Source organism: Rhinichthys klamathensis, unplaced genomic scaffold (genome assembly GCF_029890125.1).
Source record: "Rhinichthys klamathensis goyatoka isolate OS25496 unplaced genomic scaffold, OSU_Roscu_1.1 h1tg000094l_1, whole genome shotgun sequence".
NCBI lineage: Eukaryota > Metazoa > Chordata > Actinopteri > Cypriniformes > Leuciscidae > Rhinichthys > Rhinichthys klamathensis.
In genome coordinates, this window is record NW_026606633.1 from 59,898 (window position 1) to 79,981 (window position 20,084).

Genomic DNA, 20,084 nt, shown 5'->3' on the forward strand with positions numbered 1-20,084 from the left:
TTTACTTAACCGCATGGGATAGGAACAAAATACACATTAAAACACAAATTAAAAAATGTAATAGAAATGTATTAGTGGCATAAATATTGTTATAATAATTGGCACAACATTTACAACTGAATTGTTAAATGTTTAGCTGCTGCTGATCAGTAGATGTGTAGATTGTTGGGACAGTAATGGCTGATAGAGTAGAGATGTTGGTGTGTGAACTGGAGATAAAAGAGAAACGGAGCCATTAACAAAAGCACAAACACACAGGAACAAATTTATGTCATCTTGACACACCTTTTTCCAGACATGTTTACAAGTCTTTGAGGTCCAAGTCTTTGCTTCTAAGTCCAAGTCAAGTCTCAACTCTTTGAGGTCCAAGTCAAGTCTCAAGTCTTTGAGGTCCAAGTCTCAAGTCTTTGAGGTCCAAGTCTCAAGTCTTTGAGGTCCAAGTCTCAAGTCTTTGAGGTCCAAGTCTCAAGTCTTTGAGGTCCAAGTCAAGTGTCAAGTTTTTTACCCAATCATTAAATCAGTTAGTTGTTGACTCAAGAACAGCTGCAATCGGATCAGTCTGATTCTCAAATGAATCTTTCAATGCGCTTTAAGAACCAATTTGGCAGGTTCATTGGAAATCTGCTCCTTCGTGAATTGAACATCGCTATTGTGTCTTGGATTGGTATTGGGTGGTGATTTCCTCAGTTTGAAATAAGGAGGAAAGATATGTTTTTGCCTTTCCATTTGCAGTTTTCATCAAATCAGCAAATTCTTCCAGTATTTCTGCTATATCAGAACAGTTTTCCACACTAAAAACTGATAAAGTACTCTTTAAATAGTACTTGGCTAATTGTACTACAATTCCCTCAAATCTCACCATCGATGCAGATGCTGTGTAAGGCTGTAAGCATGGATGTGTCTGTATAATGCAGTTCATTTAGGTTGGGAACCACCCGGAGTGACGACAGACCTCCTGCCGATATTCCTGAATGAGGGGGAGAGATGTTCTTCTTCTGACGGGCACGACAGTTTTGAAACCAAACCTGACCAGATAGAAATTTGAAGAAATTATTTAGACAACATACGCATTCTCTTCTGTTGCTACATACGGTAGAAAATGGTAAACAATGGTAAAACAACTTTTTAAGTTACAAATTTATAACAGCTCAATTAGGCACTTTAGATATTGCTAAAGAAATGTAACCTGAATGACGCGTCGACTAAGCCCAGTCTGTTCAGCAAGCCTCTGAAGTGTCTGTGCGTCTGGGTTATTGTCCTGAGCAAACTGAGCCTGCATAACCTGCAAGCCACAAACATAGACATAGCGTCAGTAAGGGAGTGGGAAATCTGTACAAAGTACAACATAGCAGGGATCGATTATTTCTTTCATTGAACTCATTTGGGACACATTGAACAGCGAGAGTGATGATTTACCTGTAGCTGGTCAGAAGTGAAACTGGTACGTGCTCTTTTTGACGGCTTTTGGTTTATCTCACAACCTGTAGGCAACGCACCATCAGGACAAATGGTTTTGGAATAATAAAAGGTAAGGCACAGGTGTAATTATTTTTTCAGACAGAGCATGCTACAAACTAGAAAACAAAACCAGAAGCCCATCTATCAAAACCAAACAACTGCTTTTTTTCACCTAGATATCTTGGTTTGTTTTATTTTTACCCAAACTATGCAAATAATAGTTTAACCCTGTAAAGCCTGACATGAAATAATAGTCTAAAGAATCATTTGCTTTAAATGGAACAGTTTAGAGAACCTTTAGACAAAATCAAAAAAAAAATTGCATACTGTATGTTGTTGTTTTGTTGTTGAGTGTCTTATTTGTTACATCAGGCTTTCATGGCTCATAGTATGATATATGAGAATATGGAGCTCATACTCAGAGGAAAAAAATCTTAATTTTTATTCAGAGACCCAAACTGAGCAAAAATATGTGATTTGCTCATATTTACAGTATGTGGCCAGATAAGCTGAAATTCTTAGTAAGGTAAATCAATTGGATCTTTATAACAGTATAGCAGACTACTTACCATGAAATGCATAAAAATATCAGTTGTTGTCACTCTGTGGCTCCTAATAATATTTCTTAGAAAAATTATATTGTTTTATGATCAAAACTCAACTATTGTGGGGGGCAAAGCATATAATGCAATGCAATGCAATGCAATGATGATAGCGACATACAAACATTTCTCAAAAGCCTGATGTACAGCATCATATTTGATACTCGCATTTTAACATGATTTTTTTTTTAAATGTTAATCAAGTTGCCCTGAGTTGCTTCAGTCCAGCAAGTATATATATATATATATATATATATATATATATATATCATGTGTTCACTTTATAAAAATCAGTAAAAATCTCACAGCAAAAAGATGTGTACCACAACCTGAAGATGGACTTTTTCTTTTGAATTCTACTAAAAGGTCTTTAGAATACAGAAGGCATATAGAAGATTGTGTACAACAGTTTTTTCAGCAACATTTTGATCATGTTGATAATTTAGAGGCCTTAGAAATGTGCGTATAAAATATAACAGTAGGTTTTATAGGGTTTTAAAGTATGTCCCCTGTATGCATGACTCTCAACTCACCTTTTTCAGAGGCCCCTTTGAGTTTGTCCTGCATGCTGTCGTAATGGATTCGACAAAACAATTTTTGCCCGACCAAAGCAAACTCCTCGCCTGTGGACAGCTGCCTCTTACAGGAGAAGCACGAGAAGCATGCCAGGTGGTAAACGTTTCCCTTCGCCCTGTGTACCCAGTCCGAAGATTGAACCGTTTCCCCACAGCACGAGCACCATGTCCGATACCTTCTGTCAAACATCCATAATTATGTTTGGATTAGGTTAAATACATACTGAAACATCTTGTAAGCATATATTATGCTGTACATCTTCAAAAGAAATACCTGAAGTAATCTAGTTTGCAGAAGACCTCTCGCCCTCTAACATAGCAGGTTGTGTTTCCGCTGAGAGTGGTTTGGCACAAACTGCATGAAAGGCATCGCACATGCCAGCACAAGTCATTTACCTGCATTCAATAATTACCAGGTGTAAGAAATCACATTAAAATATTTATTCATAGACAATTTTGCGGCATGATTCTAATTTAAAGGGAAAAAATCCTCCTCACCTTAAGTAGATACCTGTCTAGGATGTCATCTCTACACCCCGTGCAAACTACTTTGCCTTGAAAAGCATCAGAAGCCATTGCTTGGGGTAAAGCAGACGGAGAAGCAGGATCTAATCGGCCATTCACAAGTTCTGATGAAATCTGTAGAAACAGAAATAATATTTTCAAACATTGCTTTAATTGCTTTAAATTGGTTAAATCTTGTATAATTTAAGTTTAATGCGTATTAACTAATTTTGATGAGTGTGCAATGTAAAAACATGTTTTCATAACTATTGATCATATATTTTAGTGTACAGCTATGTTGGTTCAACACAATTGAAAATTATATATGAACTGTGCACTTCTGTGAATAAAATTTGAATGCGAATATCAAATATAGGTGCCTACATATATATATATATGGTTTAATAGCATTTTCTATCAATATTTCAGCAACAAATAAATCGCATTTCCGCCGCCAAAAAAAAATATATTAATCGCGTTCGCTTGAAGAGGTGACCATAGCAACCGAGGATGTTAACGTTACTGTACCGGCAAAGCACACGTAGGTTATTTTCCTTATTTGACGGGGTTTTTTGTTGTTGTTGTTGTAGTTTTCATATCACACGTATATCACAACTGTTTTTTTTTTTTTTTGTTGTTGTTGTTGTTGTTTTTTTACATTTTAAAAGTAGCCTATTTTAAGTATTTAAGCCAAGGGCGCCAAAATACGGGTTGCAAGAGATGAACCTCAATGTTGGACCAAAAAATATATGACTCTCCTCAACAATACAATTACAACTAGCCTATATCACTGACTGAAAAGGGTTTATGGATTATCGATGGCTTCGGGTGGTCAAGCAAAAAATATATAAAAAATATTTACCATGCAAACGTCGCTTGTAACTTCTCTGGACTTGTTGGTAAAATCCTCACTGCGACCCGTAGACATGACTGTGGTGAATGTGCTCCGGATTTCCAAAGTCCCCATCGAAACAGCCTTTAAATGTACGCGCTCCATCCCATAAGCATCACTCAATCTTCTCTTCACCATGACAACCGCAACCAATAGCCTGCCAAAACAACATTTAGACTTTAAGAATTTCAGTCATTATTAAACCACGTCCGACTGTTAGAGTGGGCTAATGGTTATCTGTGCATGTATTATGTGCTTGAAATCAGCATTAGGGGTTCGGAAACGGTTCACACATAATGCCTTAACCCCAAACGTATCAATTACGAATGCCAGTCAAAACCTCTGAAGAATCAGAGGAAGAAGAGAATTGATTTATTTAATAACAGCAATTAAAAGCCACACGTTTGGCACAAACGCTCAACCAGAGCGACCCAAAGGTGAAGAGGTCTCATTAAACTCTTGACACTTAATTGCTGCGATTTCAAGGCGGGTTCTTTTCTTCTTCTGGTATAATTGAGGGAAAATGGTGGAAATATTTCTTCCGAACTGTGCACGGAACGCATCACACCGGGAAAAAAAAAAAAATCAATCTATCATTATGACATGTAGGCTAAAGCGCTTTCTCTGTATTTATTTGTTCATGGTAGGTGTTCCAGAATTAAACAATGTGTTGGCCTAAAGCAATTTCCGGGAATTGAAAATGAGCGTTTTAATTGTAGCCTAATTGTAGCTATGCAATTCTTGTCAATTGACAGACACTTAGCCTATGTGTCGCAAAACCTACACAGTTTATAGGATGTTTTAAAATATGTTCTTACTTTATATTAATAGGCTACTTAATGACTTAAAGGACACTAATGTAAAATAATAATAACATAATATATAGGCTAATATTTTCGAAGGCCTAATGAGGATTAGGCTTATCTGTTCGTTAGTCAAATAGGCTACTATATAGCCTACTTTTAAAAGTTTATGGGGTCTCTTTATTCATTTTAACCTAATTATGCCTAATGACTGATATCTATTTAATTAATCATGTAGGCTAGATGATGAAAACTATGATAATAAAAAATATTTTTAAATATACTAACTTGTAACTTTACTAATGCAGTGATTTTGGCATCTGTTGTGTAAGCCTATTCATTTTGTTTGAAAGGCATGCAGCCTGTAGGCTTATGTTCATTGTTTTAAGTTATGTAGTTTTTGGGTGGTTTCGGTGGCGATTTTTTTAATGTATTTAATTGTTAAAATATTATTATTTATATAATTTTTTAACAAAGTGTAAAACTGGAAATTCTCGTCGGTGCGCTCTGATGAGGCCTTCAGCCCGCATGTTTTGAGTGGTGATCTGTAGGACTGCATGTCTGTCTGTCCAATCAGAGACTTGTGGAAAAATGCCCTAATCAGGAAGTGATTGCCTTCTCCACAATCACAGCATAAATGTCCAATCTAACACTGATTGCACTTGCTGCAGTGCCACCACTACAGTCACACCCAAACACTCCGACAATCCCATGCCATCCGACACACACACACAGACACACACACACATGTTGTTGTGTTTTCAGACGTTGAGTTTTCATGTTTTATGGGGACTATCTGTAGACATAATGATTTTTATACCATACAAACTGTATAATCTATACCCTTAAACTAACCCTATAGCCCTAAACCCATCACAGAAAACTTTCTGCATTTTTACATTTTCAAAAATCCATTTAGTCTTATTTATAAGCTGTTTTCCTCATTGGGACCAAAAAATGTCCCTACACGACACGGACAAGGATTTCGGATATTGCCATCGTTGTAGGGACATTTTGTCCTAATAACGTGGGGTTTACCTGGACCACACACACACACACACACACACACACTCACACATGTTGGGTTTCCATGTTTTATGGGGACTCTCCGCAATGATTTTTATACTGTGCAAACTGTATATTCTATCCCCCTACACTACCCCCACCCCTAAACAGAACACTTTCTGCATTTTTACATTTTCAAATAAGCTGTTTTCCTCATGGGGCCCAAAATTTCCCCAAAAGGTCAGAATTTTCTGGTTTTTACTATCTATAACTTATAGAATACCAGGTACACACACACACACACACACACACACACACACACACATTTTATGTGCTCATATTTTTGCAGTTGTAATAGAGTAAATATTTTGTGGTAGGCTACAGTTAGAAGAATGTAGGCTAGGTGAAAGTAGAGTAGGCCTAGGGTTATTTTGGAATATGTACATAGGGTATCCTATTACGTCAGGCTAATCTAGGAAAACGACCTGATTGAGAAATGAAGAAAAAAAAACTATTTTCCATGTCAGTAAGTAAAGTTGATTCACTTCTACTTCAAATTCTAATTTTATTTGTCACTCAAATTAACTTTTTTTTTGTTTTTTTTTTTATGTTTCCAAGAATGAAAGGCCAAAATTATGTCACTGCATTGAAATATCATGAATATGAAATATCTCTCTTTTTGGTTCAGTGATTCCTTCAGTTTGTACAGACAATCTCCAGTGAAAACACTAGAGGGCATCAATGTACAGCTTATTGGAACCTGAGCTAGCCTACATTAACTATCCCCACGTTTAATAAAAAAAATCTACAAAACCATAACATCTGACAAAAGCGATATGTTACAGCTACACAATACATAACATAACGATCATTTTTTGTTTTTTATTTTTCCATTTCAAACTAATAAGACCTGTATTTTTATTGACACTTCAGATATATTTCCACGTCCATTTGACTTTTTGACGTATCAATATGAACTTATTTAAGTAATATCGTATTTAAACAAAGCACAAAGAATGCGTAGTTATTGGCATCATCACGTGATTCACCATGGCAACGCAGGCTGTCATCAGTTCCTCGCGAGGAAAGGTGTTGAGTATTCAGAGCCGGGCAGACGGGATGCACACATAGTTTTAATGTCCCCTGGATTAAAGAAAACTCTAAAATTATCGCTTGTTTGCTCTATTCATATCAAAGATCACTACGCGCCGACAAAATGAGTCATCTGAACCCAGGGTGAGTAACTAAGCTAGACCAAGTTGCAGTGTTGACTGAAATGTACTATTAAATGCTCTAACTAGCTGTCCTGTCTTAGACTGCCATTTGCATTACCAAGCATTATGCATTATAACGATTAATTTTCAACTTTATGTTTATGGCAAGACACTATATGACCAAACGCTCTTGTTACTGTGGAGATAAAACAACAGCAATAGATCAACCATCCGCAAAGGACAGGCAATATTGTTCATGCATGACTTGAACTGAACTGAATGTTGTTTATTTGTTGAACATACCTCAAATATATAACTGTCATACTAAATATATGTCTGACGTTAAAAAAGACACAATTAATTAGATTTAAGTCAAATGAAATGTTTCCTATATGTTTAGGCTATCTTGCACAGACATCATGTTTTATTTCTGAACAATTTTAGTGGGAGATATGAATTCAATGGGGGGCCATGGGTTAAGTGTGCTATCCATCCACACTCAATTCCAATAGAAACCAGACACTGGTAATGGTATCTACTTGGCCTGAGGATTGGTGTACAGGTTGTGTTGTCTTCTTTACAAACGCTCGGGGAAATCAAATCTGTATCGGAAAAAGCCAGGCAGACAAACAGTCGAGCATTTCCAAGACTACACTTGACACAGATGTAGAGTGTTCACCTCAAGCTGAAATCTGTGGCACTGCTGGCCTTGAGGATCACTGAATCATTCCATCAGCCTGGTCAGGCCCGTCCTTACATTACAACTCCACGACGCCTGTGATGAGTTATATGAATGTTTTAATGTGCAGACTGTTTTTTTTTTATACATTGTTGATAATGTCTATTGTCTATGTAGTCTTCTTTCAGCTTACAATAGCTTAACTGACAAACATCTGACTGGATACTTCAACAATGTGAGAATACGAAGACATCTTCAGAAGGTTGGGCTGGTAAGATAGTCATGCTAGAAAATAATGATGTTATGTGTATATTCATTGGGATTAACCTAGAGATTTGATAATTCTGAGAAGTTAAAATATTTACAAACTAACATCTCTTATATATTAATCAATATCTCTCTGTTTATATAAGTTAATTAGCATTCTCATAATGATCACTTTATAGATAACCTGTTAAAGGATGAAAGGAAAAGCACTTTTATGTTATACAAGATCAGATGCTTCAGGCATTAAATGCAGGTGCATGTGCTTCAGATCTCCCGGAGCGGACGGATTGTTCCTGATAAGGAGTACAGGCACAAGCTGATCCAGCGAGCACATCAGAGACATGTGAGAGAGTGTCTGGCTCAGGCCATCTTTCACAAGGTGCTAGACATGGAGGTGAGAGCATTATGCAGACTACATCAGAAGCTCTATTAGGCTAGAATGTTGTGTTGTGTCATAAAGTAAGGGTAATGCTAATATCCTATTCACATATAGTAGTCTACATACTGTATTCATCTCATTGTATAATACAAGTTAAAAGGTGCATAAGAATGAAACATTTCTGAAGTAATATTGTATAAGTATGGATATAAAATATGTAAATAGATCCTGTACTAAGGCAAAAAAAAGTATTTTCTATATTTCATTTTTTCCACTGTTTATGTAGCGCCTTCATCAAACCGAGATCAAGAGAAAACTTGAGGAATTTGCACGGAGGGAACGAATCCACAAAATAAAGGTTTGTCGTTTTTACAAAACTCCTTGGCCTTGGTGACTTGGTAATAAAGTACATTTTGTGATTTAACTTTTTGCGCTTTATGCTAGGCTGAGCGCTCCAAGAGATATGAAGATGAACCAATGCCAATGCTGTCACCTCGGCCACCCACGGGGCCAAAGATCTCTCACGTACGGCATTCTGGGCCGGAGGGAGAGCATTCTGAGTCAACAGAATCTGTGAGTGGCCCATATCAGTTAATAATGGGTAAAATAGCTTTACAAACTAACCATGTCCTTACAGTTTACATACCAAACAATTAACAGGTACCACCTAAGTGCGCTTCAATTCTATATTACAAATGACTGTTCTCCTAGTGATGTGCTGTTCATATCCTGCCTCTTCTTCAAAAAGATATTATGAATTTATTATCTGCTTTATGTTTATTCTACATAGTTACCTAGCTAGTCCTAATGGTTGCTTAATTGTAGATTCAGATCATTTGTTTGCTCATTAGGGTCTGACATGTTTAACAGAAGGTGATATGAAGTGGTGTGGTGGTTCCCATCATGGATGTTTGCCTGTTGACGTTTTAGGCACCTTGAGAGTTACTGCTCCAGCAGATTGATGACACATGAGCTTTTTTTTTTTTTGCTCTGGTTTCTCTAGATACCTTTTTTCAAACCCACATGTTAAGATCTTAGTTTTAATAGTTTACGTTCAAGTTATTCAAGAACACTCTGTTTAGTTCCTGTCTCTATTAAGCCCCTTCTTCAGTTCAGAGTTCAGAAACAGTGCTATATATATATATATATATATATATATATATATATATATATATATATTTATAATGCATAACAAGAGTTACATTAGTATTAACTCTTTCTACTTTCTACTCTTTTCTACTATTCATCATATTTAATATTTGGTAAGTGAGTTGTCTTACTCCTGTAGCCGAGTTCCTCAAGGCCCAACACGGCTCCGGGGAAGATGCAGAGGCCTGTTCGTCTCAAGCCCCTGAACAGTAACAGTGCCACGGCCTCTCTGAAGAGAACCTCCCCTCGACACAGACCCCCGGACTGGGACTCCTCTAACGACACAGATCAGCTCCTCAGTTATACGGTGAGACCATCCTCAGGTCCTAATACTTACATGCTTGCTTACAAAACCCCTCATCATGTGTCGCGTACAAATACAGTGCAAATCACGCTCGGCCAAATAATAGTACTCATTTGCATACAGCTCTGCTGAAGTATCGAAGACCAGCGTTTCGTGTGTCTTCCTGTAGGAAAGAGAAATCACAAATTAGATGTCTTTAAACATTAAATTAATACTAAATGAATACTTTAATACTTTAAAACTTTTATTCAGCAAGGACACATTAAAGTGATCAATAGTGAAAGTAAAGACATTTATTATAATATAATTATAATCTATAATTTATTAAAAACAAATCCATTTAAAAAAAACTATTAGGCAGCACAACTGTATTTTTGACCAAATAAATGCAGCCTTGTTAAGGGTAAGAGTTTTATAAAAAAATATATAAAAAAACATATACTAAAGTCTATGAAATCAAAAGTTAGAGATATTAATATTAAATATAAATATTTCTCGTAAAATTTCAAGACCAAATGATCAAAGCTATGATATTCACATTCATTTCATAATTTTACTTAAAGTCAACAATTTGTTTATTTCTAATATAACTTTGTTTCTACTTAAAATCTGCATAAGAACTCCACTTGGTCTCCAGGGCTATAAACAAACAACCTCAGAGTAATAACATTTTTGTCTCTCTGGGTTGTTTTATAGCTGGACAAAGAGGGCATGAGACATTTGACCATGACAGACTGCTCTAGCACTGTCTCGCCTTACCGTCTTCCTGTCATTAACAACTATGTGACCCCTGTGCCGCCCCTCACGAAGAAAAAAGAGAGAGGGCCGAGAGCGAACGGCACACACAGGGGTCGAAAGTTAAGACCCACTACAGCACCAACTACAGAGGTCTATATGTTGAAGTTATTTACTGAGTATTCAGGGACATGAAGGTTGATATAGCCTTAAAACAAATCTTCGCTTACATATATTCTGCTATTACTCTTGTCTGCAGCCATCTTCTCTCCAGAGGACATCAGCCCAGAGTAAAGTGTCAGTAAGCATGGTATACTTTGGGAAGAGTGTTCACCTGTCCCATGATTTGATGGACCTCAGAGATGAGGTCAAGGTCTTCCAGCAGCACTGTGGAGGAGAGAACCTCTGTGTCTACAAAGGGATGCTGAGAGAGGGAGGTAGGTCCCTGTACACATGTGCTTTGTAATTCATATCTTAAGGACACCATGCATTACACTACTGATCTAGGGGCTTTTGATAATGAGTGGCTCTTACCTGGCAGTGTTGCATATATTAGAATATATTATGCATATATTATGTGATTCTGCTCTTTGATTTCAAGATGCAGTCATCAAAAGCAAATGAAAAGTGAAAAGTGAACTTTCTTTGCCTATCCTGTATCCTTACTTGTAGAAGTTTTCCAATTTGTGTCAAGACGTCACCAAGGATTTCCCTTCAGTCTTACATTCTTCCTGAATGGCCTCCAAGTGGATAGGCTCAGCTCCTGCTGTGAGTTCAAACACAGGAAAGGCACTCGGCTCGGGGGCAGACATGGACACTTTGGATTTTGCGGGGTGGAGGGAGCCTCTCCTTGCTACAAGTAATGATAATACATGTCTATAATGATATTTTTGTGTTTAATGTTAAAATGAAAAAGGTACTTTCAAAACTGTATTAGTTTGATAACACAATAAGTGAGGAAAAAAACACATTTATATCACACACGCACACACACACACATACTACTGTTTAAACGTTTGGGCTCAGAAAAAGAAATTCATACTTTTATCCAACAAGGACGTGACAGTAAAGACATTTATAATAATACAATTATAATTTACAATTTATTAAACATGTCTCAACAAAATATTAAGTAGCACAACTGTTTTCAATATTGATAATAAGAAATGTGCGTATCAGAATGATATCTGAAGGATCATGTGACACTGAAGACTCGAGTTATAGCTGCTGATAATTAATTTGTGATCACAGTAAATTGTAACATTTAAACATGTAAAATTATATTTTATAAATATACATTAAAATAGAAAACAGTTTAACTGTAATAATATTTCACAATATATGTTTTTATAGTATTTTTGAATAAGCTGCAGTCTTGTTGAGGATAACATTTTAAAAATCGTACTGAGCACAAACTTTTGAACAGTAGCATTATATCTACCACACTCCCTATTTATCATTATTGGTTCTGGCCATTGGAAAAACCTACATTGGTCTGTCACTAATAAAGATGCATTATGGTTTTGTCTGATGTACTTCATCAGGTGTATTATTGCCATGGGCTTGGATAAAAAACCCACCCCTCCTCAAAAAAGAGTGAAAGAGGAGCTGCCCACCTCTAAATCCCCAGATGCTAAGGAGGCCACAGATGTAGATGAAGACATACACACACATTCTAACGCAGTGCCTGACGCACCTCAGGAAATGGAGACGGAGCCTAATGGAGAAACAACAGGGAAGAAAAAGACCAAAGATGGTACAAAGTTTAACTCCAAAAAAACTCAAACAACAACAAATATATTTGTGAAATATCTTGTAGTGATGTAGGTACTGTTTGATTTTATTTGTATTTATTTATTGAGGCTTTCTGTCCTCAAGACTCAACTAATTTCTGCAATTCCCCAGCTGTGATCCTTGGAGACTCCTTGGCCACTCGAATTAGGCCTTTGTGTTTCTTCATATTTATACTCATGGCTGGATAATTTCATGTTCCTATCACCCTGGTGTGCTAAACAAAAATGAATTTCATAATATTTTCCCCCCACTTAATTATTTTACTTCAATAACAGGTTAGATCTTTGTGAATTTTTTTTAATGAAAAATATAAAAGGATAAACAATGCAGATTTATTTTCACAGCCTTCTTTAATCATATTTACCAACAGTGCTAATAATTCTGACCAGGACTGTATACTGATACAATACACAGTATGAGTAATACATACCAAGTAATTTTGGATACATTTTTATTTATTTAATATTTCATAGACAATATTTATGCTATGCTCTCATATAGACTATGAGGAAGACTTTGAGGCAGATGATGAAGGGCCAGTTGAAGATGTTGATGAAGTAGAGGAAAAGACATCTGCTGCCAATGGTGGAGAAGAAGAGACCAGGGATGAAAATGACATAAATGAAGTGAAAAGCAACACTGACAGTGATGACGCCAGTATGTCTAGTTAGCATTACTTTATGGTCACCTTTTTCAACAATATTTGTCAACATCTAATACATTCTGTTTGTGTTCTTCAACACCTGATACTCAGAGATTATTTGTCTTCTTCCTTCAGAGGTCAAAAGGTCATCATCTGTCTCATCTGGACGAACATCCAGCTTGTCCAGCAGTGACAATGACAACAGTGAAAGAGAAATTGTGGAGGACACCAAAGAAGTCACCACTGCTAATGTTCCAGAGGAGAGCTTACATGCAGAGGAGGACCTCACCACAGCTGAGACCAAACCGGAGGAGACAGAGGTCACAGAGTCCAGTGACATCACATTACCTCAAGCTGCAGCGGAAGACTCTGGGACACAGGATAGTCCTGGGGATGGCATGGAGAAGAGCGACCTGGAAATGTCAGAAGACACAGACAAGAAAGAGGGAACTGAAGGTGAGCAATCTGGGGAGGATGCCAAACCTGAAGATAAGCCACAAGAGAATGAGCCAGAGAGAGGTCAGTGTCTGCATGAAAACTAGTGCTGTGTGCCTGGCATCATCAGACATTTTGTGTTTATGCATGTTGGCTTTTTCAACATCAGAACTGGAGGGCCTGTTGTTTTATTCACAAATAAACAGTTTGAGCAAGATAAACGAACCCCAACCCAAAAAAAAAATCTAGCATTTCGAGATTATCAAAATATACCAAATAATAATAATATTTCTATATTAAAGTCGATATATTTCTAGATTAAAGTCGAAATATTTCTAGATTAAAGTCGAAATATTTCGAGAATAAAGTCAAAATATTTCGAGAATAAAGTCGTAATATTTTGAGAATAAAGTTACGAGAATACAGTCTTCCATAGAAGTTTTTTGTTGAAAAAAAAAATAATGTGCCCGTGAAGTCGAACTGCTTCTGATGGATCTAAATATAATAGTAGCTTTTTACTTTTATCTGGGCTTTCAACAAAAGGAAATTCTACAGGTGCTAATCTAACAACATGGCATCACCATTTGTTTTAGGACGCCTATAGACGAGCATGAAGACTCCGCCGGAGTAGGTACCACAATCCTGGTCCAAACTTTATGTGGCACGTTGACTCGAAGCCTACGTGTCTTTGTGCTCGTCTATAGGCAACAGCATCTGGTTCGAGAACACTTAACAGTAACCGTACTGTCTCCCTCTTCACCGTAAATACTTTCTGGATACATTTTAAGTGCATCAATCTGTATCCAATCATTTGGCCTGATCCCGCGATATACTTTACTGATCCCGGAATATACTTTACAGGCGAAAACACTTTTCAGACTGGATAACTCCATCCAGTCTGAAAAGTGTTTTCGCCTGTAAAAAGTATATTCCGGCACAGTATATATTTTGTAACGTCCTAAAACAAATGGTAATGCCATGTTGGTAGATTGGCACCTGTAGAATTTCCTTTTGTTGAAAGCCCAGATAAAAGTAAAAAGCTACTATTTTGTTTAGATCCATGTCCGAGGCAGTCTGACTTCACGAGCGCATTTCTTTACACACACGCACACACAAACTTCTATGGAAGACTTCTCGTAATTTTGACTTTATTCTCAAAATATTACGACTTTATTCTCGTAATGTTTCGACTTTAATCTCGAAATGCTAGAATTTATTTAAATTTTTTACGTTTTTTTACGTACATTTTTTACAGTTCAGGGCTTCCGTAGTTTAGTTACTTTACACAGCATTTTTAAAGAGTCATCTATTTTACATTTTTGCTAAATTTTGAAATTATACACAAGCTTTAACTACTTAGCAACTTTTGAAAACATAATATTGCCTGAAATAGTTACCTGAGGAGAGGATAGTTTAGATGATGGCATGGTTTATTGCAAGAACATAACCCAACCAACACAGACTTGAGTTCTGATTGTGTTAAAAGCACACTTCTGTGTAATTGTCAAGGCCCCTGAGAGTTTGTTTAACTCTAGGTGGTCTTGCAAACATCATTGTATTGATTGGTTTTGTGTTTGCTATGTGGCATAAAATGTGTTTTTGATTGCATGTTATTTGTGTTGCCGTAAGCATACTGCTCAGTATAAACCACTGTCTTGACTTTCACAATCCATCAAGAATGTTTAGACTTAATTTTGAGATACTTCTTGGATTTCAAAATAGGCCAAGTCACTGCAAAACAACCAAATCTATAAACAGCCGTATGCATTACGTGTTGGCTCTTGAGGATTTGCTAGTTTAATGAGTGGGAAAACAGAGCAGTGTTTTCTATTTGTGATTTTGTCTTAAGTTTCTGATTTCAACATGTTTGAACCATTTAAATGTGCGTATAACCATTTTTGATTGGTTTTCGATTACACATGATTCAATACACTTTTGTTTGGCTTAATTGGTACACTTCAAGATAAGGTTGTGCAAAATCCATGTGTATTTCCATCAGAGATGGTTATGGATCCTTTTTCGGACACCTGTCCTGTGTGAAAGCATTTAAGTGATTGTTCCCTGCATACTGTGTTACCAATCAAAGTGTTTGCTGTGCTTTTGGTAATAAACCTTTGAGCAATTATTTTTGTGTTTCATTGCTTCTGTGTTTTATTTTTAAATACATTTCAAATGAAATTCATCCAACTGAGTATCTGACTGTTATTCATTTAGTTACTTCACAATTTAACATTAACATTTTGCCATGGATGACATATGTCTGTCTCATTCCCCGTGACTATAAACAGCCAAGTCAATGCAAGAAAAGTTGGCTGAGGCCATTTTGAAGGAATCTCAATGTAGTTCAGAGCCAGAGTTTAGTGATACAAGCACAGAGGAAGATGAAGGGGCCTCAGTGAAGACCCAACAGGACGGCCAAGGTAAAAAAGTTGCCGCCTTCTTTAATTGGGCAGTCTACAGATAATATATAAAGCTCAATGACGAATTACCTCATTTATTTATTTTCAAAAATATCACCAGTAGAGGTACATTTTTCATACAACAAAGTAGTTCTTGCAGTCCTTGAAAAAACCCTTGGCAGTTTTGCATTTGTAAATATGATTAAATCTGAAATGGTTTAATTGGAAATGCTCACTTTTACAGGACCAGAAATGGAGAGTGCGGTGGGTTTCACCTCACCACAACCATCAAACACACTGGATGAAAATGCAGAGAAAGGTGAAAGCAACACACGAGAGTCTCTATGTGAGGAAACGGCACAGGAGCCTCATGTCCACATAGAAGAAGAAAGACAAGAAATAGGAGAGACTCAGGAGGCAGCAGTAAGTTTAGACATAGAGGAAACGCAGAAGGACGAACAAAGTGTGAGGACAAATGAAGTTGAACAACCAGATAAAAGAGAGGAAGTAAAAACTGAGACTGAGGATATGCAGGAGAAAGATAAGGATGTGAACAATACAAATGCAGAGGTTGCAGAGGTTAATACGGAGTTTAAAGAAGAAGAGAAAGACTTATTAGTACAGGAACCAGAGACACATACTGAAATGCTGGACACTGGAAATACAGACACTGAGGTTCCAGAGATGGAGGAGATGGATTCGGTATCTCATACAGAGAATGATACACAAACAGGGGCAGGTGACACTCAGAGGCAGCCAGACGCTGATGACGCAGATCAGAACAGAGAGAGAAGGAGCGACGGACACCCAGACAGAGATGAAAGAGAAGACCTAGCAGATGAGGCTGGGGATGAAAGGTCAACTGGGGAAATGGTACAGAAGACAGATGGCAAGGTGGGTGGTGGGGGCTCTGTTGGTAAGGACGAAGATGGTGAAAAATCTAGTGAAGAGATAGAAGAGACAAAAATGCTAGAGGTTGAGGATACAAGTGAAGATTTGGGAATAGAGGAGGCAGAGAAACCTGGGGAAGAAGAGATACGAGTTGGTGAGAAAGATAATGAGTTAGAAGGTGATCAAGATTCAAAGGCAGAAGATAAACAAAATAAGGACAGTACAGAAAAAGACAAGGATGGTGTGAATGATGAACATAAAGAAAGTGAAGATGGGAAACTGTCTATTGAGGTTATAAATAGACTAAATGAGTCACAGGAAATTCAAAATGTAAGGGCAGAAGGTAATGAAAAAGAGGATGATGGTATGAATGATAAACAAAAAGAAACAGAAGATGGAGAACAGGTTAAAAACATACTTAGTGATGGAGCCGAGGAAGAAGGGCATGAGAAACCAAACAGTGAGGTTGAGATTGGAGGAGAAATCAAGAAAGGGAAAGATGAAAGGATGGAAAATAGGTCTCAGGAAGGGGAAAATAGGTCTCAGGAAGAGGAAAAAGAAGAGGACGGGAAGGTGGATGAGATGGCAGTGGGAACAGATGGAAACTATGTAGAGAATGAGGCAAAAGACAAAGAGCATGAGAATGAGTTAGAAACAGGAGAAAAGTTTATAGAAGAGCAAGAGAAGGAGATGGCAGATATAAACGAGATTAGTGAGAATACATTAGAGGCAGGAGATGGAAAAGAGACTGTTTCTGGTGAGAATACAGCCCAAAAATTGGAAGACAACTTTGAGGACAAAAATGAGGAATCGGTTTCACAGGAAGAACAAAAAGAAATGGGTTCCAGCGGAACGCTCAAGGATGAAACAGAGGCCAGTACCAAGGAAGAACTGGATGAACCTGCTGGGGTGAATAATGACCTGCTGGATAGGAACGTAGATGCTGAAAATGCAGAGAGACAAGAAGTGGGTCTTGAAGAGGCTGATAAGGTGGAAGAATATCTCCAAGAGGAAATGCGAGACAAATCAGAGGGTGAGACAACTGGTGATAGTACTCAAGAAGTTATAGATAACACTGAAAAGACAGAGACTGATAAAGATGTGAAAGAAGAAAATGGTAATGACAAAGAGCAAGAGATAGAAAACAAGTTGAATGCTCAAGTTGTTCCCTCAGAAAGAGAGTCTCAGTTGGGCGGTGAACAGGAGGACCAGGGCAGTGACAACCAAAAAGCTGAAGAAGAGGATGACAAAGAAGAGGCTGACAAAGAATCAGAAACCTCTGCAACAACATTCATAGAAAACATAACTCCTCAGATAACACAGACGATGGTCAATAAGGATACAGAAAGTGATATTGTCTCAGCCGAAGCTAAAGTCACAGAAGAGGAACCAGAACTGAAAGGTACTGACGATGAACTGATAAGTAGAGATGCTCCTGAAGGGATGGATGGTGATCAAGTGCAACCTTTGGAGAAGAAAGGGAATCTTGTCAATGAAGAGAGTGGCTCATCAGTTTCCCATACGGTGGAATCAGAACCACCTGTGAAGAAAGTCAAAAAAGGGGACAAAGATCCAGTTCTGAGCATTAATTCAGATGATCTGGATGATCATCCAGCAGCTTTAGCTAAAGTAGTTGGGGTGGATCTAGTGAGTAACTGGATTAACATACACCAAGAATCAAAGTATTTTCAGACATTCATCGAACCCCTCGATGAAGAGGGTCTCATCTCGGAAGAAACCGAGGAGAGACTAAACGGTGAAGTGTTAGATGCTACAGATACACCACCAAGTACTGATATTGGGGGCCTTGATGAAACACTCAAGAGTAGAGATGAAACTGCAACTCCCATAAGGAACAACCTCAATGAGAACACAGAGTCTGTAGTTGAAAGCTTGAAAACAGAGACTAAAGTTGAGGCCATAGAGGCAGATGCTTACAGTTATCACTCTAATGACAGCATACATACCTTAACCAAAGATGAAAAAGTCCAGGAGGCTGGAGATACTAGAGGTTCTTTGGTCACTTCCTGGTCAAGACAGAGTAATAATGAAGACACCAATCAAAAAGACACTGCTAGACAAGAAACTTTGACGTCAGATGACGTCAAAAACATGGGGATAACAGCAACATCTGAAGACATTCAAGACAGAGCCCCATCTGAAACAGAACAGCAGAATGTACCTAGAAATGTCGACCTGAATGCAAAAGAGACTGAACAAAGTAATCAACTAAATATGACTGATGAAACCAAACATTTAGCCCAAACAGAGGAAGCAAGTAACAAAGAGACCTTGGAGAGTTCGGAAGACAATTTGAAACCTGAGCATGTACCTCAGTCAGAGCATATCGAGCCACAGAGTCCCACAATCACAGTAATTACAGACCTCACAATTGTCAATAAATCGGAGAATGGGAGCCAAGATGACACAGCAAGTGTAGACTTCCATTCCAGACAGTCAGATGGAAGCAGGAACGTGAATGGAAACAGGAGAACTAAAGTAATTGATGGCCATTTCAAACAGACTCTAAGCACAGAGACCTTAAGCACTTTCTCATTGGATGATTCAAGATTTTTTGGGCCCACAGGATATCCTAGATTAACGACTGCTCACACGGAGAACAGCTATTAGTACAATAGTAAATCTTTCACCTAACCCAGGGGTGTCCAATCCTACTTCTGGCGGGCCACTGTCCTGCAGAGTTTAGGTCTAACCCCAATTAAACACATTTGAACCAGTTAATCAAGGATTACTAGAAACTTCCAGACAGGTGTATAGGGGTAAGTTTGAGCAAAACTCTGCAGGACATCGGCCCTCGAGGAGAAGGATTGGACACCCCTGCCTCAACCCATATTAATGGGTTTAAAATAATGGCACTTCCTTTTCCTTATCAGAGACCCATAGTGAGTCTTGTGTGCTTGGTAGGGAAGCTATCAACATCCCACTGAAAATAGACACCCTAGGACACACGCAGCACAAATAATTTAATTATTCATGATGCGGAGCCCTCCAGTTGGTTAGGCTGCACTAGCAGTATATCGACCCACTTCAGACACGCATACCTTAACTAAGAGAGTTTAACTAAAACCCAAAAGCCTGCACTTTCCTCTGTGTTCCTAATTAGTATCCGGAACACTTTAATTTGCTGTTGCACAGTGTGATGTGAATGACATGAACACCTTGCTGATTTCTGGAACTAGTTTAATGGTGTTGTCATGATTTTACACTGGATTAATCATCCATCATCAATTCACATACATTGCTATGATACATTAGAATCAAAACTTGAGATGTTTCAACCCCAGAAGCAAGGCCAAATTGCTCTAATAGTGCCTATGTTGTTAGGTGACTTCATT

General features: G+C 37.7%; 2 protein-coding genes across 3 annotated transcripts; one reads left to right on the plus strand and one right to left on the minus strand.

The window, feature by feature from the left end:
- Positions 1-44: 44 nt before the first annotated feature.
- LOC130086113 (LIM/homeobox protein Lhx8) lies at positions 45-4,469 on the minus strand. 2 transcript variants are annotated; one of them, XM_056252270.1, is made up of 8 exons: positions 4,002-4,469; positions 3,134-3,274; positions 2,910-3,031; positions 2,594-2,814; positions 1,417-1,481; positions 1,187-1,282; positions 860-1,025; positions 45-209 (listed from the first exon to the last, which is right to left on the minus strand). In XM_056252270.1, the coding sequence occupies exons 1-8, from the start codon at positions 4,167-4,169 to the stop codon at positions 133-135; spliced, it is 1,056 nt and encodes a 351-aa protein (XP_056108245.1). In that variant the 5' UTR covers positions 4,170-4,469; the 3' UTR covers positions 45-132. The 2 variants fall into 2 exon arrangements, with proteins under 2 accessions (XP_056108245.1, XP_056108244.1); XM_056252269.1 differs by lacking the exon at positions 45-209 and having other exon boundaries at positions 467-1,025; positions 2,594-2,811.
- Positions 4,470-6,926: 2,457 nt separating this feature from the next.
- Positions 6,927-19,897, plus strand: erich3 (glutamate-rich 3). Its single transcript, XM_056252249.1, has 14 exons — positions 6,927-7,075; positions 7,910-8,003; positions 8,268-8,393; positions 8,665-8,736; positions 8,823-8,951; positions 9,667-9,834; positions 10,528-10,719; positions 10,826-11,003; positions 11,239-11,425; positions 12,111-12,322; positions 12,862-13,017; positions 13,139-13,522; positions 15,727-15,858; positions 16,082-19,897. The coding sequence occupies exons 1-14, from the start codon at positions 7,056-7,058 to the stop codon at positions 19,357-19,359; spliced, it is 5,328 nt and encodes a 1,775-aa protein (XP_056108224.1). The 5' UTR covers positions 6,927-7,055; the 3' UTR covers positions 19,360-19,897.
- Positions 19,898-20,084: the final 187 nt, after the last annotated feature.

Excerpts from the sequence above, each read along its gene's own strand:
- LOC130086113 (XM_056252270.1), bottom strand. The coding sequence starts at position 4,169 with ATGGTGAAGAGAAGATTGAGTGATGCTTATGGGATGGAGCGCGTACAT. Across the intron at positions 3,275-4,001 it reads TTACAAGCGACGTTTGCATG|ATTTCATCAGAACTTGTGAA; the intron begins GTAAATATTTTT and ends CTGTTTCTACAG. Across the intron at positions 1,482-2,593 it reads CAAAGGGGCCTCTGAAAAAG|GTTGTGAGATAAACCAAAAG; the intron begins GTGAGTTGAGAG and ends CGTTGCCTACAG.
- erich3 (XM_056252249.1), top strand. The coding sequence starts at position 7,056 with ATGAGTCATCTGAACCCAGG. Across the intron at positions 8,394-8,664 it reads ACAAGGTGCTAGACATGGAG|CGCCTTCATCAAACCGAGAT; the intron begins GTGAGAGCATTA and ends CTGTTTATGTAG. Across the intron at positions 9,835-10,527 it reads ATCAGCTCCTCAGTTATACG|CTGGACAAAGAGGGCATGAG; the intron begins GTGAGACCATCC and ends GTTGTTTTATAG.